The sequence below is a fragment of the Manis javanica genome, chromosome 11 (genome assembly GCF_040802235.1).
Source record: "Manis javanica isolate MJ-LG chromosome 11, MJ_LKY, whole genome shotgun sequence".
NCBI classification, from domain to species: domain Eukaryota; kingdom Metazoa; phylum Chordata; class Mammalia; order Pholidota; family Manidae; genus Manis; species Manis javanica.
In genome coordinates, this window is record NC_133166.1 from 30807628 (window position 1) to 30826960 (window position 19333).

The 19333-nt window shown below is 36.3% G+C and overlaps 1 protein-coding gene across 4 annotated transcripts in view; it reads right to left on the bottom strand.

Annotated features, from left to right (window-relative positions):
- SBF2 (SET binding factor 2) overlaps positions 1-19333 on the bottom strand; it is a 555796-nt gene that overhangs the window by 192155 nt on the left and 344308 nt on the right. For all 4 annotated transcript variants that reach the window (XM_037026339.2, XM_037026341.2, XM_037026338.2 and 1 more), the window contains one exon: positions 4231-4435. In XM_037026339.2, the coding sequence (XP_036882234.2) occupies positions 4231-4435 (205 nt within the window). The remainder of the gene's footprint in view (positions 1-4230; positions 4436-19333) is intronic.

A 19333-nucleotide genomic window follows, 5' to 3' on the forward strand; every position in this document is an offset into this window, starting at 1 on the left:
CCATCCTTTCAGTTTCAGTTTGTGTCTTTAGATCTAAAGTGAGTCTCTTGTTTGTAGCAAATAGATGGGTCTTGTTTTTTTTATCCAGTCACCTTATGTCTTTGATTGCAGCATTAGTCCATTTACCTTTAAAGTATTTACTGATAGGTATATAGATATTGCCATTTTATTAAATGTTTCCTGGTTGTTTTTCTCCTGGTGCAGATGGAATGCCCAATTTGAGGGGTTCCTGAGTAGATACTGATAGGGTCCATGCTGGCAGGGAGGCAGTGGGCCCAGGCGCAGTCTCCAGGAAAGCCCCTTCTCTGCAGCTACTGGCTTTATGCCTGTGATGCTGCAGCAGCCTAGATGTACTCTCAAGGGGTGCCAACCACTGATTTGGCACCCACAGTGCAATCCTAGGTCCAGTTACAGTCCTCTGAGAAGCCACCCCCCCCACAGCTACTGGCTCTGAGTCTGTAATGTAGCAGCAGCTTGGGCATGCAGTAATGACTGGCTCCAGAGAAGCCCCACCTCTGTAGCTAGTGGGCTGGTCTTTAGTGCAGTGGTGTCCTGAGTGTGAGCTCTCTATGGTTTGATGATGGCAACTAGCTCTATGCGTTCTGGGCAACTGTGGCCCAAATGCCAATGAACTCCCTGGCTGATGCGTCTGGGTATGGGTGGGGTCTGGGAAGCCACCTAATGAGTCTGAAATTGGCATGTATCTCAGTGTGGGGAAGGAGTGCAAAACATGGTATTTGCCAGATTTGTGATCCAGAATGAGTTCCCACTGTTCCTCCACCAAATGGAGGTGCTTTAGTTCTATAAATTGTTTTTTCCCTTATAGTCTAGATGCACTTCAAAGCATGGCTTTTTAAATTTTCTGTGCCCCAGGGCAAGGAATCTGTGTCTAGGTCCCTCAGTGATATACCTCCCCTCTATGTGTTGCTGTTCTGGAGGTGGGTTTCCATCTCTCTGTCTCTCCTGCTTTTTTCTTTTTTAAAATCTTTTTATTCCTTGTTATGCAGGAGCTATATCAGTCCTCATTTCTTCCTCAGGATGAATTGCTCTATGTGTAGGTGTAAATTTAGTGTGAGCGTGGGAGGAGTTGGGCTCAAGCTCCCTCTATACTGCCACCCAGAAGTCCCTGTTTATAAACTTTAATTCTAAAATCTCTTCAGCAACATTTAAAATTTTCTTTAGGATGTGTCATTAAGAAACTCACATTTTCTTATAATGAGTCTGTTTACCATTTGGGAATTATTTTCCTTTGGAGATAGTTCACTCCCAGAAGAAAATTCTTCACTTGGGGTTATTGATACTTTAGGGGTTGGCCAAATCCCCAGTGGTGACATTCTAACACTAGCTTTCTAACATTTGATAACAATTCTGACTTATGGGTACTTGACTTCCCAGGACTTCCTTTCTGAGGCTTTGGCTTTCAAATGCTAGTTCCAGCCAGTCATCATTACTCTGGCCACTCTGAGGAATAGTTGGAAAGTGACATTTTAAAATGTGAATGCCTCTTAAGTGAGAGTAACTCTACACTCATATTAAATGGGCATCATGTAAAATGAAACATTCATATCTTTTAATTTTAGCACAAGGTAAATCCTGACTCTGATCAAACCACATAAACCAGAAAGTTGGACAAAGGTCCCTGCATTCATTCATTTATTCATTTATTCTGGTTTTACATGAAGTACATGCAGGGCCAAATACTGAGTCATATGTACCTCTCACTGATTACAGGGAGACATTCTGCATGTACCTAAAGAAAGAATTTGCTGTAGATTGAAAATGAAAACAGCATAGTGATTATATGGAGATAATTAAAATAATTAAGATAATAAATAATTAAGATAATTAAGGCTACAATTCAAGCAAATTGAATTTTAAGCAAACTCTTGAGCTGTTCATATGGGTATTTTAAAAAAGAATTCAGCTAGCTTATGAATATTAAAATTACATGATCCAATACTTCAAAAAATAACTACTTAATGTATATACTTTCTCTGTCCTCTTCTCTATGTGAAAGTATAATCAATACTTAAGTAAACGTAGTTAATTCTTAGGAAAAAAATGGCAAATTAACATTACTAAGTAAGTAATAACTAATACCAAATTACTCTATTAATATAATATAAATGTTAATACATAAATCATTAATATTACTACATAAATAATATATTATTATTCATTAATAATAAAATTACACTCCCAGGTGTGATGGAACAGTTTGCAGTGGATTAAAACTCTTACCAGGAACAATTGTAGAGTCATATAAAATGCAAAAACTATCTACTTAAATATATAAGAGAGCTACAGGAGCACAAGGATTAAAAGAGCTAAAATTCCAGATAAGGGAAAAGACTGGAGAGGTAAACTAACACACACATCCATTTTTTCCCTAGGAGATTTGCCAATTTTGGGTGCAGACAAGAGGCCAAGAGTCTGGGCTTTATTCTGGTAAATGGCTAGGTTGACCAGCAACGGTTCTGATGAAAGCTGACCTGTCAAAAGTGAGTATGTGTTATAGTCCCTAAGTAATCCTCTAAAAGAATAATAAATGAATATATAAACAAGTTAATAGATATGTTATGGAATAAGAAAAATAGTTTATGAGTTTAAAAGAAGGCAAGAAAGAGGGAAAATGTAAAATAGGAGGGTCCAATAGAAAAAATTCTAGTAAATTACATTAGAGACATTACTATATCAGTAATTATACAGATAAGCTAAATACAAGTAATATACTAAGATAAACTGATGAAAATCCCATCTCCATATTCTGTTTACAAGAGGTATACCTTAAATATAAGGACCCCAAAAGTTTGAAAATAAAAGGACAAACACTAAACAAAGGAAAGCTAGTATAGCTATAATAAACATCAAAGTACCTTTAAGGCAAGAAATATTATTAGAGACAAAGAGGGGCATTTCATAATGATAAAGGATCAATCACCAGGATGCAAATATACTAATATTTATAAGTATATTTGTAGTCCATAAATCAACTATGAAATATATAAAGAAAAAATTGATAGAACTATAGATGGGAAATAGGCAATTCTACTACTATCTTAGGATATTTAACACCTTTCCCTCAATAGCTGAAGAAAAAGAAGAGATAAAAATCAGAAAAAATGACAACTAATAGAATGGAAAAAATAGTCACAAACTATATATCTGATATGGGACTTGCACACAGAATATATAGAGAACTCTAATGACTTAATAATAAAAGACAAATAAGTAAGTTTAAAAATGGGCAAAGCATGTGAATAGACATTTCTCCAGAGAAGATAAATATTCCTAATAAGCACATGATCTACATATACCACTGGTAGATGTGGAGAGATCAGAAAACCCATACGTTGCTGATGGGACTATAAAATGGTGCAGCTGCTTTGGAAAACAGTCTGGTAGCTCCTTGAGACATTAAACACAGACGTAGACCATATGACCCAACAGTACCACAGCTAGGTTACATACCTGATAGAATTTAAAACATATGTCCACACACAAATTTACACGAGTACTCTTAAAAGCATTATTAATAGTAGCCCAAAAGTAGACAAAAATCCAAATATTCATCAACTCATGAATGGATAAGAAAATGTAAATATATATATATATATAATCTCTATATGATGGAATATTATTCAGCCATAAAAGCAATGGAGTTCTGATACATGCTACATGGGTGAACCTTGAAAAAGATGCTAAATGAAAGAATCCAGTCACAAAAGATCACATATTATATAATTTCATTTATATGAAATGTGCAGAATAGGCAACTCTACAAAGACAGAAAGTAGACTGCTGCCTAAACCTAGGGAAGGAGTGGTTTCTAAGAAAAATGGGAGTAACAGCTAATGGGTATGTGTATTTCTATTTGAGTTAATGAAATGTCCTGAAATTGATAGTGAAAATGGTTGTACAATTCTGTGCATACACTAAAAGGCACTGAATTGTACACTTTAAATGGGTGAACTGTACAGTATGTGAGTTTTCTATTTATACTCTATCTCAATATAGGTGTTTTTTAAAAAGAAAATATTCTTAGTGATAGGTTAACAGTTACCCTTTGTGAGAGTTAGTAAATTTCAGGGTGTTGTTCTTGGGTGTAGATTATGCTCTTATTCTGGGTACATGAGTTTGTTCAATTTGTGAAAATTCATCAAGCTGTATATTCCATGCCATTATCTTGATAAAATGTTTACTTTTAAAACAAACAAGATAAATACATACCAACAGGTGGGCCTGCAGGCACAACACATTTCTTTTCTACTCGTGAAGCAGGAGGTACATTCTGGTTCTTAGCAAGATTTTCCTGTATTAATTCCTGTACCCGGGTTTCATTAATCTTTGGGAAAGGAAGAATATGAACTCGCAAGTGGGATCCTTCTGTTGGGCGTGGAACTTTCTGGAATGCCATATGAGAGTTTGGATTCTCCTGCAACATCAAACAGGTAAAATTAGTTTGAAGTTAAAATAATGGCATATTGTCAGTTAGTGGTGAATGGGAGCTGGAAGGGCACAAACTGAAATCAGACAGATGAGTGATTGTACATACAGATACATATTATAACATAGCACCAGAATCTTACTTCTTACATGCTCTATCAGCAGCATCTGATACAGCTGATTACTCTTCTTCTTCTTCCATGAACATTTTCTTTACTCAATTTCTAGGCCTCTCTGCTACAACTCTATTTGCCATCTCCTCTAATCACTTAACTATGTGAGTACCCCAGGGCTCAGACCTTGGGCCTCTTTTCTATTTATACTTCCTTGGTGATTATTTCCAGTCTCATGTCTTTAAACCATAAAAACACCAATGATTCACAATTTTTATCTCCTATTGAGCTTTTGTCTGAATTCCATGCCCATATATTAAACTGCCAACACACAGTATTTCCATTTGGATTTAAAATAACATCTTAAATAATGTCCAAAATGGAGTACTTAATCTTCACTTCCTCCAGTCAGCTTTCTACAGTGTTCCTCACTTCAGTAAATGGCATATCCATTTTCCAGTCACTAAGGTGAAAGGCTTAGAGTCATCTTTAATGCCTTTCTCTAACACTCAACTATCCATTCTTCTGCAAAGCTTTTGGATTCTGCCTTTAAAATATGTTTATAAATTAACCACTTTTCAGTAACACCTTAGTTCAAGCCAACATCTCTCACATTACCACTGAACAACAGCTTCCTAACTGGTCTTCCTGCTTCCATTCTTGGTCCCATCCTCACTCTATTCATAATAGTGCAGACAGGGTGATCTAGTAAAAAGTATGTCAAATCATTGCTTAGCTATTCTGTTCATTTAAATAGCTCTTTAGCTCACACAGAGTAAAATTCAAAGTTCCTAAAATAATTTACAAGGCCCCACAAGATCTGGCTTTTTTATATGACCATGTCCCACTACTTTCCCTTCCTTCATTCTGCAGCAGCCACATAGGCTTTTTTGTTTCTGTTTCATGGCCTTTGCACTTAACTGTTCCCTCTGCCTGGAATGCCTATCCTACCATCAATTTGAACAGTATCCTTTCTCCTTTCCTGCATTTCTTTGTTCAAATGCCACCTTTGTTGGCCACTCTATGTAAAATTATACCTTCCATTATATTTCCTATCTGCCTTATGATTATTTTCCTCTTTAGTACTTATCATCTCCCATACTATAAATTTTATTGAACTTTTTATTGTTTATCTTTCTCTCTTATTAAAATGAAGCTCCTTGGGGGTAGTCATTTCAGCTTATGAAAAAAACATTTTTTGTCCCCTACTATATACCTATTGCATCTCAAGGCTGCCTGGCACATAGCAGGTACCCTAAACTGCTTCCTACTGTATCCTAATTGAGTGGGACACAATGTATAACACATATTAGGACTGCAGTAATTGAATTAAATATGTTAGCTAATATTTTAATAGATCCTTATGGCTGGCGTGGATTTTTATCCAGCTACCTAGTTAAGTAGGATTATATTTCAAATAACGCAGGCAGAGTAGACTCTATCCTTTTAATAAAGTTCTCTAGGTAAGGCTGCTTTACAATATTAGATGAATTCTAGCATTCATTACCTTTGCAACCAGAAAATTACTTTACCGACAACCTATATTATTTATATTGTACATTAAGCTCAATACTACCTTTTACATTCTCTGGACAGTTAAAACAGCCAACTGTCATCATCTACTAGAGCTGCCCTCCACAATTCCTTTTGTTATTTGGCCCAGATTCAGATAAAGGAAAGAATGGGCCATGGTAGATGGTATAGGTAGCATATCTCAGCAATACAATGGAAATAACACATTTTACACATGTAAAGGCCTGGCTTCTCTGGTTTGCTACCTTCATTATGTGGGGCTGGATAAGTAACTTTGCCTAGGGTGTATAGTTATGCTTCTCTTACAAATTTCCTGAGAAGGTGAAATCAGATGTAAAACTTGTTCTTGTCAAAATAGCCCTCATACACACTTTTATCATCCCCTTTTATCACTAGCAAAGGCAGGGAAAAATAAATCTTATGCCAAGTCTTTACGATCACCACTTCCTAAACTAAATGTTGAAAAAACTGTTTAAAATTATGCCTGGATTAACACCAACAAAACTGGTTTGTAGTTTCTGAAACTGCCCTTTTCAAGAAGTAGTATGTTTGTTGTTCCCTGTTTCTTAAGGCACAATGTCTAAGATATCTAGTCTCCTCAAAAGTTATAAATACTAATTTTTTAAAACCCATTGGGCAGAAAATTTTTTCAGGCTAGGGAGGTAATTCATGCGGATTTTGAGGTCTGAATCACAGTCATTTAAAGTACATTCTTCACTACTTCTGATTCTATTTCTATTTATTTCCTCTATAATAAAAATTAAAATACACATGTTTTCCATGATGTGAGTAATATTCATTGTGACAAACTTTAAAACACGAAAAAAATGAAAGTAAAGAAGAAATATTTTCTGGCTACATTTCATCTGTTTCTCTTACTTCTATCTTGTTCCAAAAATTACTTAAGGTGGTTTAGAAAAATAAGGATACACGTATTGCTTCTAGTCAAAATCTTGGAATGTTAACAAGTTCATCCTAAACTTTACAAGAAAGAACAAAGATCCAAAAATAGCCAAGGCAATGCTGAAGAAAAGTGGAAAAGTCAACCTTTCTAGATATAAAAACTTATGTAAAACTCTAATTAATGTAGTATGGCGACTGGCATTAGTGGAAGCTTCAAAGGGCTAATGGAATAGAAGGCCCAGGAACAGGACTACATGCGAAAACATGAGAGACAGGTTTGCTCTCTACAATTCAGAGCAAAAGGTTAGACGGTTCATGAGAGAGGTAGTACAACAAAGTATTTTTAGTTCATGGTCTCTGATGGCAGACTGCAGGGTCAAATTTCCACCTGGCCATTTACTGGTCATGTGACGTGGTACAATGTCAATTCACTTACCACCTGTGTGTTAGTTTCTGCATCTGTAATGAAGATAATAGTACAGTGCCTATCTCATAAGGTTCTTGTGAGGATATGAGTTGTTATAGGAGACTTGAATAAACTACACACACATATCCCCAGAATAAATCTATAAGCTGTTTTCTTAAAATTTCATTCATTTGAAAAAATTTATTCACTACATATTCTATGGCATGATACCATGCCTCTAAAATTAAACCATCTTTTTCTCCCAAGATTCCCACCATATCACCAGCTACTTGTATTTTAACAATAATAATAGTATTCAATAAGGGTTTAAAGAGAAATCACTTATTAAAGATATTGTTATTAGTCATTAATAGTGGTTTCCTTCTCATAAGCAATTTGAAATATTGTAAACCAAATTCACACACAATTCAGAGTAACAAGCATTTAAATAAATTGTTTTAAAACAAAGTTCAAAGTTAAGGCTATCCTGTAATTGCACAGATCTTCTACACAAAAATTCAGATTATAGTTAAGGTTATTAAATTATAATATATTCAATCACATTCATAAGATTTAAAAAAGGCTCACATCCAAAAATTTAGAATTTGGTTTTCTGTCTGCTGTGTCTGTACACTGCTGCCCTCTAATGGATAGTGTAGTAAAAATAAAGGACCGTTTTCCCCACTTTACACCCAACTTGGTCACATTAATGACTTTTGGAAGACAGCAGAAATGAGGGGAAGTTTAAGGCTCATTGAAATCTGCATACTCTATGAAACATCTGCTCTTACTTATAAGTCCAAATGCATTTGGACAAGTCCCTTGAAGATTACTGAGCTCATTAAAAACCATAGTCCAATTTTGTGGTTGAATCTCCTTGTTGAAACAAGGAAATCCATTATTTTCCAATAGAACAAAGAAGCTGCCAAATTTTCATCTTTGATTGCTGAGAAATGCAAATATAAAGTAATGACCAGGGATTTAGACAACTAAACATTTATGGGGAATGTGGTAAAACTTTTATCCAAGGCAACCAAAATGAGGTACCCAAGAAAAGCTGGCAAAATGTATTATCGTTTAGAGGGAATTTTGAAGTTGGATAATGATTTTGAAGAAAAGGACACTGTAATCCTGCTCTAAGAGTGTATGATAGCAATGGTTAAGTACAATGATTTTCTCAGATTTGAAAAAAGACACATAAACCATCTGGTCTGGAAACGAATTTTTCTCTTTCTTTGGCGAGCTAAATGAGAATATGCCTAGGGCTTACAGAGAACAAGGCTGAGGAAGCACTTTACATAAAAGCAAAACAAACAAAACCAAACAAAAAGCCCCCAAACTCTACTGGAAATTCAAAGTGGGCAACAGTCATGTTGGGAAAAAAACTGCTTCCTACACACTAGCCTCAAGAATGAATGAAAATTAACGCGACCTTCTTAAAGGTTACCAAGTTTTTTATATTAATTTAGTATTTAATAATTGTTTACTGTGTACCAATTATATTAGAGCAGTGTGGGATAGCAAGTTACACAAACCCTTTCAAATACAGATGAAACCAATACTATCACTGGACCAAGTAGTTGAATACTGACAAAATATAATTGGACTTTTTATAGAGTTGTCTGGCTGTGAAAACAACATTGATGGAATAAAATATTGTCAATTTCCCATCCTTACAGGTCTTTCAGTGATCACCCAACTGAATTAAAGTTTTATCCTTAATACAAAGAAATTTGGTGTATTACTAACATCCAGTGGGCTGGCAGCCCTAATCCAGATTTCTCAACCCCAGGATTATTAACATTCTGGGCTAGGTAATTCTTTTCTGGGGCAGGGAGACAGTGTCTTGTACAAAGCAAGATGTTTTGAAGAATCCCTGGCTTCTACCTTCTAGATGCCAGTAGTACACCCTCTCCAGTTGTGACAACCAAAAATGTCTCCAGACACTGCCAAATTTCTGGGGGTGGGGCTGGGGTGCACGGAGGGGTTGTCCATTGAGAACCACTGCTCTAATTCATGATTCTAGATGGAAGTTTCATATTCTAAGACAAATATTCTTTTTACAAGTACCAAGAGAGCAGAGAGACCTATACTCATGCTTACCTGCTGACATGCAAATTAAAACCATTAATAAAATACCACTGCACATCTATCAAAATGGCCAAAAACAAAATAAAACAAAGAAACAAACCTGCTGAGGATACCAAGTACTGGTGAAGATGTAGAACAAATGGCACTTTCATATATTGCTGGTGGCAAAGCAAAATGGTACAAATATTGGGAAAACAGCCTGGCAGCTTCTTACAAAGTTAACATTTTGGTACCAGATATCTCTGTGTCCTACTCTTAAATATTTACCCAAGAGAAGTGAAAATTTATGCTCACACAAAGATTGGTACAGATGTTTAGGGTGGTTTTATTCATAATTGCCAAAATAATTGGTCAGCAGATAAATACAACTTTGGTACATCCACACAATGGAATACTACTGAACAATAAAAAGGAATAAACAAGTGATATATGCAGTGACATGGGTGAATCTGAAATGCATTATGCTAAGTGAAAGAAACCAAAATAAAAAAACTATACAATGGCATTACAGAAAAGCCAAAAACTACAGAGGAAAAAACAGATAATTGTAAGAATGTGAGATAGTGGGAAGATGTGACTATAAGGGAGCAGTAAGGAAATTTTTGGGGGGGATGTAGAAATGTTCTATGTCTTTATTATGCTGGTGGTGGTTATATAACTTATACTTTATTTGTAAAAACCCATAGAACTATATATATAAAAAAGCAAATTTTACTGTGTGTAAATTATGTCACAATAAACCTGACTTAAAAATGAATAAATAAATCAGATAGGTTGGGGGAAGGAGTTTCAGTTTTATGCTTAGAGCTGGGGGCCTCAGTTTATCATAATTATCTAAATAAGTTATGTTTAACTTTTTAAGATGAAAGATGATCACAATATTTTACTTCCTATAATAATAACAGTGACAAAAAAATTCCTTTATTCATAGTTGACAAAGAGTAAATATATCATCCGTGTATATTAAAGTAACCTGGCAGTGAAATTAACTATCAGCTATTTATAAATATTTGTAACTATTAATAAATGTAAAGGGTATAGAACTTATGTGATTTAGAATGGCTATTCCTGGAGAGGGGATTAAAGATGGTGGCGTGAGAGGGGAGACAGAGGACAACTCCTAAAACCATATATAATTACTACAACTAATCCTGAAAGTGCAACAGGAAAGAAGGCTGCACCAGAAGGCATACACCTGGAGAAAAGAACAGACTTCACGGAACAGGGTAATGTACCAAAGCTATGACTCGGCGGAAGCCAAGACCTTCCCCAACCTCAGCTCACTGGCTGCAGGAAGAGAAATGGAGTGGGTAGGGAGTGAAGGCCTGAGAGTGCTGAACATCTAGCTCTGGAGATCTGCTCTGGGAGCAGAAACCTACATTGCATGGTGCTCTGGTGATTGGGGGGGTTGGAAAGCTAAGACAGACAGAATACCTGGAGAGACTGAGATTCCAGCTGCTTGTGGAAAATGGATCCATATCTGGATGCTCTGGGACCAAAGAAAGGTGGGCAGTCTGAGAGACTTACTAACAGCAAGAGTGCTGCTAAAGGGGCAAGGAATGCACAGAGCTTAATGCTCAGGAGAAAGAACAGGTAGACAAAATTGTCTGGGTGCACTCTGCCCAGCAAGTTGGGAACTTTCACGATCTTCAAATGCTCCAGCCCCCTGGCTGGCTATGCAGCTCCAAGGCCCTCAACCATGATACGCAGCATGTTGTGCCTTCCTCCTGGCCAGCCTGCACCTGGCTAGCAAACTGGCAGCCCCTGCCCTGGCATCACACCAGCAAAAGGTAAGCCCCACCTACATCAGCTACAAACTCAAAGCATAGAGGCTTACACCTGCATGTTTGGCCCACTGGTTCTGGCGGTGGAGACAGGCATAGCAGCTGGGAAGTAGGAAACAGCTCTTTCCTCCCCCCAGGCACCAAGACCATTCCCCCACGACCACCGACACTGCTCCAGGGGCTGAGCAGATTCAGAGACTGGGTGCCACATACGAGGAATCTGGTTCAAAGCAAAATTATTAATACACCAGACAAAGAGTCAAATGAAACTGATCTCACAAATGTTCCTGAAAGAGATTTAAAAATAAAAATCATAAACATGCTCATGGAGGTACAGAAAAATATTCAGGAACTCAGGAATGAATACCAGTCAGAGATACAATCATTACAGAACACAGCATCAGAAACAAAACATACAATGGAAGGTTTCAAAAGCAGATAAGATATGGTGGAGGAGATGATCAGTGAAACAGAAATTAGAGAAGAGAAATACAAAGAAGCTGAAGCACAGAGAGAATAAAGGATCTCTAAGAATGAAAGAATATTGAGAGAACTGTGTGACTGATCCAAATGGAACAACATTTGTATCATAGGGGTACCAGGTGAAGAAGAGAGAGAAAAAGGGATAGCAAGTGTCTTTGAGGAGGTAATTGCAGAAAACTTGCTTAATCTGGAGAAGACGATAGTCTCTCAGGCCATGTAGGTGCACAGATCTCCAAACACAAGGGACCCAAGGGAGACAACACCAAGACATATAATAATTAAAATGGCAAAGATCAAGGATAAGGACAGACTTATATTAAAAGCAGTCAGAGAGAGAAAAAAGATCACATACAAAGGAACACCCATAAGGCTAACATCAGACTTCTCAGCAGAAACTTTACAGGCCAAAAGGGAGTAGCATTATATATTGAATGCAATGAGGCAGAAGGACCTTGAACCAAGAATATTCTAGCCAGCAAGATTATTATTTAAATTTGAAGAAGGGATTAAACAATTTCCAGATAAGCAAAAGCTAAGAGGATTTACCTCCTACAAACCATCTCCACAGTGCATTTTGGAGGAACTGCTATAGAAGGAAGTGTTCCTAAAGCTAAACAGCTGTCTCCAGGGGTAATCAAACCACAGTACAGAAAGTAGAACAATTAATTACTAAGCAATTGCAAAATAAATCAACTACCCCCAAAGACAGTCAAGGGATAGATAAAGAGTACAGAATACGATACCTAATATATAAAGAATGGAGGAGGAAGAAAAAGGAGGAGAAAAAAATGAACCATTAGATTGTGTTTGTAACAGCATATTAAGTGAGTTAAGTTAGACTCTTAGATAGTAAGGAAGTTAACCTTGACTCTTTGGTAACCATGAATCTAATGCCTGCAATGGAAATAAGTACATACCTATCGATAATCACCCTAAATGTAAATGGTCTGAATGCACCAATCCAAAGACAGAGAGTCACTGAACGGATAAAAAAACAAGACCCATCTTATGTTGCCTCCAAGAGAATCACTTCAAACCCAAAGACATACACAGACTAAAAGTGAAGGGATTGCAAAAGATATTGCATGTAAACAATAAGGAGCAAAAAAGCAGGAGCTGCAGTACTTGTATCACACAAAATAGACTTCAAAACAAAGAAAGTCACAAGAGACAAAGAAAGACGTTACATAATGATAAAGGGGTCAATCCAACACGAATATATAACCATTATATATGAGTTATATATATCTATCTATGAGCCCAACACAGGAGCACCTATATATGTGAAACAAATACTAACAGAATTAAAAGGGGAAATAGAATGCAATGCATTAATTCTAGGAGATTTCAACACTCCACTCACTCCAAAGGACAGATATACCAGACAGAAAATAAATAAGGAGACAGAGGCACTGAACGACACATTAGAACAGATGGCCCTAATAGACATCTACAGAACTCTACACCCAAAAGCAACAGAATACACATTCTTCTCAAGCACGCATGGAACATTTTCAAGAATAGGTCATACACTAGGCCACAAAAAGAGCCTCAGAATATTAAAAAAGGTTGAAATTGTACCAACTAGCCTCTAAGATCACAAAAGTATGAAACTAGAAATAAATTATGCAAAGAAAATAAAAAATCCCACAAACACATGGAGGCTTCACAACTTGCTCCTAAATAACCAATGGATCAATGACCAAATAAAAACAGAGATCAAGCAATATATGGAGAAAAATGACAACAATACTTCAACAACGCAAAAATCTGTGGGACGCAGAGAAGGCCATGCTAAGAGGGAAGTATATTGCAATACAGGCCTACCTCAGGAAAGAAGAACAATCCCATATGAACAGCCTAAACTCACAATTAATGAAACTAGGAAAAGAAAAACAAATGAAACCCAAAGTAAGTAGAAGGAGGGACATAATAAAGATTAGAGCAGAAATAAACACAAAGCAGAAGAATAAAACAAGAGAAAGAATCAATGAAAGAGGGACCTCATTCTTCAAGAAAATTAACAAAGTAGATAAACCCAAAGTCAGACTTATCAAGAAAAGAAGAGAGTCTAAACACACAAACAGAATAAAAAATGAGAACAGAAAAATCACTATAGACACCACAGAAATTCAAAGAATTATTAGAGAATATTATGAAAAATGATATGCTAACAAACTGGAAAACCTAGAAGAAATGGACAACTTTCTAGAAAAATACAACCTTCCAAGGTTGACCCAGAAAGAAACAGAAAATCTGAACAGCCCAATTACCAGCAACGAAATTGAACTAGTAATCAAAAAACTACCTAAGAACAAAACCCCTGGACCAGATGGCTTCACCACTGAATTTTATCAAACATTTAGGGAAGACCTACTATCCATCCCTCCTTAAAGTTTTCCAAAAAGTAGAAGAAGAGGGAATACTTCCAAACTCATTCTATGAGGCCAGGATCACTCTAATACCAAAACCAGGCAAAGACACCTCAAAAAAGGAAAATTATAGACCAATATCCCTGATGAACATAGATGTAAAAATACTCAACAAAATACTAGGAAACCAAATTCAAAAATATATCAAAAAGCTCACTCACCATGATTCAAGTAGGATTGATTCCAGGGATGCAAGGATGGTATAATATTAGAAAATCCATCATCATCCACCACATTGATAAAAATCACATGATCACCTCCACAGATGGCAAAAAAGCATTCGACAAAATTCAACATCCATTCATGAAAAAAACTCAGCAAAATGGTTATAGAGGGCAAGTACCTCAACGTAACAAAGGCCATATATGACAAACCCACAGTCAATATCATACTTAACAGTGAGAAGCTGAAAGCCTTTCCGTTAAGTTCAGGAACAAGACAAGGATGCCCACTCTCACCACTTTAATTCAACATAGTTCTGGAGGTCCTCGCCACAGCAATTAGACAACACAAAGAAATAAAAGGCATCCAGATTGGTAAGGAAGAAGTTAAACACTCATTGTTTGCAGATGACATGATATTCATAAAAACCCTAGAGAATCCACTCCAAAACTACTAGATCTAATATCTGAATTCAGCAAAGTTGAATTACATAGAATCTGTTGCATTCTTATACCCTAATGAAGAGCTAGTAGAAAGAGAAATCAGGAAAATAATTCCATTCACAATTGCATCAAAAATAATAAAATACCTAGGAATAAACCTAACAAAGGAAGTGAAAGACCTATACTCTGAAAACTACAAGACACTCATGAAAGAAACTAAATAAGATACCAATAATTAGAAACACATCCTGTGCTCATGCATAGGAAGAATTAATATTGTTAAAATGGCCATCCTGCCTAAAGCAATCTACAGATTCAATGCATTTCGTGTCAAAATACCAACAGCATTCTTCAATGAGCTAGAGCAAATCATTCTAAAATTCATATAGGGCCACAAAAGAGCCCAATTCGCCAAAGTAATCCTAAGAAGAAAATAAAGCTGGGGGATTATGCTCCCCAATTTCAAGCTCTACTCCAAAGTCACAGCAATCAAGACAATTTGGTACTGAAAAAAGAACAGAACAATAGACCAATGGAACAGACTAGAGAGCCCAGCTATAAACCCAAGCATATATAGTCAATTAATATACGATACAGGAGCCATGGACATACAATGGGGAAATGACAGCCTCTTCAACAACTGGTGTTGACAAAACTGGACAGCTACATGCAAGAGAATGAAACTGGATTACTGTTTAACCCCATACACAAAAGTAGACTCGAAATGGATCAAAGACCTGAATGTAAGTCATGAAACCATAAAACTCTTAGAAGACAACATTGGCAAAAATCTTCTGATACAGACATGAGCAACTTCTTCCTGAAAACAACTCTTATGGCAAGGGAAACAAAAGCAAAAATGAACACATGGGACTACATCAAATGAAAAAGCTTCTGTACAGCAAAGGACACCATCAACAGAACAAAAAGGCATCCTACAGTATGGGAGAATATTTCTTTAAATGACATAGCCAATAAGGGGTTATGAGAATATTTCTTTAAATGACATATCCAATAAGGGGTAAAGTACTCAGATGCCTCAACACCCAGAGAGTAAATAACCCGATTAAAAAATGGGTGGAGGATATGAAGAGACAATTCTCCAAAGAAGAAATTCAGATGGCCAACAGGCACATGAAAAGATGCTCCTAATCAATAATCATCAGGGAAAAGCAAATTAAAACCACAATGAGATATCACCTCACACCAGTTAGAATGGCCAGCATCAAAAAGACTAAGAACAACAAATGCTGGCGAGGATGTGGAGAAAGGGGAACCCTCCTACACTGCTGGTGGGAATGTAAGCTAGTTCAACCATTGTGAAAAGCAGTATGGAGGTTCCTCAAAAAACTAAAAATAGAACTACCATTTGACATAGGAATCCCACTCCTTGGAATTTACCCAAAGAATGAAGGTCACAGATTCAAAAAGACAGATGCACCCCTATGTTTATTGCTGCACTATTTACAATAGCCAAGATATGGAAGCAACCTAAGTGTCCATCAGTAGATGAATGGCTAAAGAGAAGGTGGTACATATACACGATGGAATACTATTGGAATATACACGATGGCCATAAGAAAGAAACAAATCCTACCATTTGCAACAACATGGATGGAGCTGGAGGATATTATGCTCAGTGAAATAAGCCAGGCGGAGAAAGACAAGTGCCAAATGATTTCCCTCATTTGTGGAGTATAACAATGAAGCAAAACTGAAGGAACAAAACAGCAGCAGACTCACAGACTCCAAGAAGGGACTAGCGGTTACCAAAAGGGAGGGGTGTGGGAGGGTGGGTGGAGACAGAGGGAGAAAGGAATTGAGGGGTATGTATTATGTTTAGTATACATGGTGTGGGGGTCACCGGGAATACAGTGTAGCACAGAGAAGGCAAATAGTGAATCTGTGGCATCTTACTACACTGATGTGACTGCAATTGGGTATGGGTGGGGAGTTCATAATATGGGTGAATGTAGTAACCACATTGTTTTTCATGTGAAACATTCATAAAAGGCTATACCTATAATATCTTAATAAAAAAAAAGAATGGCTTTTCCTATATTTGAGCTCTGTTCTCCCATTAAGATTTTAAAAACATATTTGTTTCAACGCTAGTCAATGAAATATCCATAAGGCACAAATAGAAATCTCATATTATTTTATCAGAAAGTCCAAGTCAGAATTCTCATTTTTCCCTTTAACCTTTAGGAAAACTGTCAGACAAATTACATAGTTCAGGAAATATTTATGTATTATTATAGATGCAAAACTGATTAGAAAACTACACTATGTAAAACAGTAGATACATGTCCAACTGATTTCTTGATGCCTCAGAATAGAGGTTTCATAAAAATTGTTCTCTTGGCCTATCTTAATATTCTCATTTTGCATACAGTCAGTGGTCCTTTATATGTGTGTATCAATAATCACAGCCATAAAGCAGGTAAGTAGGTAAATCTGCTATTCTATCCTGCAGACATGGAACATTCTGAAAGTCAAAGTGGACAGACTCAGTATTACGGACTGGGCATAGAAAGAAAAGTTGTATAGATGTATGGCCAATAATCTTCATGGTGTAAACCTTGCCAAAACTTACACAATTTGTCTCTAAAATATTCATTCTTTTCCTTCTTTCTCATTCAACCTTCCTATTCCCCTCCTCCAAAGTCACCAAATAGTTTTCTTAATTATTTAGGAAGCTATAGAAAGTTAACAGAACAGCTAAACCCAGTCACAGTTCATCCTACTCATATCTACTCACATTCCTACAATCCGTTCCTACTTCAAAAAGCAACATAAAGGAGTGGTGAGAAGGAACTAGAAAATTAAGGTTGTTTTTGAGGTATTTCAAAGAGAAGTGAAGGAGAGAGGACAGATACCACACTTTAGTGCAATAAAGCATTTATAAGCATCTAAATGGAATCACCAGGTGTGAATTCTAACCCAATAATAAGGAAACAAATTGTATCGTTGGTTCTTGCTTTCCAAAAGGGAATTTTAGAAATGTGATTTAAAAAAATCTGACTAGTTAAAAATAGAACCATCTGGATTATTTCCCTTGCATCAAGACCATCCTTCTTCCCTCCCCTCAATTTCCTGCATGACCCAGAAAGTAACTTTATCATCATGTTCAGCTTTTTAGCTTTTTGAACTATTTACTTCAGGAATGTTGGGACCATCATGGACTTTAGAATCTTAGAAGTAGAAGGAACCTCAGAAAGTCTGATGACAATCCACTGGGATATTCTCAAATTCTCACTCATCATGTATATGTATCATCTTCTCAAGGATATTGGGGGAATCATGTATCTATAAAATGCCTGGCACTAGTAGATGCCTAATACATACTGAATTAATGGAACTGATTAAATTAAATTGAATATAATTAGATTCTTTGGGGGTGGGAAAGTAAGCTCTCAAGCAACAGAGAGACTTAGTATATTTGGAGGGCAATTTTCATCTCTTATCTAGTAATACAATCCCTCATGATGATCACTTTACAAGGGTTGTTTTTAAAGGATAGGGGTTGTTTGTGTTTTACATTCACCTTTAGGAATGCATAATTACTAGATATTTATTTTAATTTTCAGTTTTGTGTTGCCTTAGTGTAAACTATTTATCATAAAATTTAAATTCTAGGATGGCAATAAAGGAATTTTGCATCAAAGTGGCTTGGCACACTCCCTTTCACAGGCTGTATAGTCCATCATGTACTAGACACAAACCCAACTCTGGTCATTTAATGGCTGTAAAATTTTATTCTGGAAAAGTCCTGTAAAGACCTATGAGATAAACATTCAATTATGATAGGGATCAGTTCCAGAGTTTCAAACATTGATTCCCATTTCATGTTTTGCTAGTCTTTGAAATCCATAATAAATCACTCCTAGAGGGCAAGGAAAATACCTTTCCTCATATATCAACAGCTGGCCTATCTATCTACAGGGTCATTCCAAGATCAAGTGAGAAAGTATGTTAAAGCACTTTATAAAGAACAAAGTATTAAGTCAGCCATTGGAAATACCATGATTTTCCAAATTGGAGATGAGTCAGCCTAAAGGAGTGAAAGAACATAGGCTTAGGAATTGGACAGATGAAAACTCCTGAGTTTAAAATCTGGATTCAATCATTTAATAGCCATATGATCCTGAGTCATATGACACCAGTAAAACAGGGATAAGGACACCTATCTTACATTGTTGTTATGAGGATTAGAGATGATGTATGTAAAGTGCTTAATCCCATACCTGGCACTAAACACTCAATATTTATTATTATTACAATAGGTTAATGGAAATTTCTCATGTGATCATGGTTTATATATTAGTTCTCTACAACTATCATAAACGGCAAAGAACAGCACATACCACAAGTTTTCCTCGGACAGAACTTTATTTTTTAACTTCCATCATAGTAATCAAGAAACAGATTTATTATATTGGACTTAGCTATATGTGGATTTCAAGGTATTGGTCCAAGGGCTAAAGCTTAAAATAACTTCAGAAATAAAATTCATAAGTAATTGAATAATATGAAA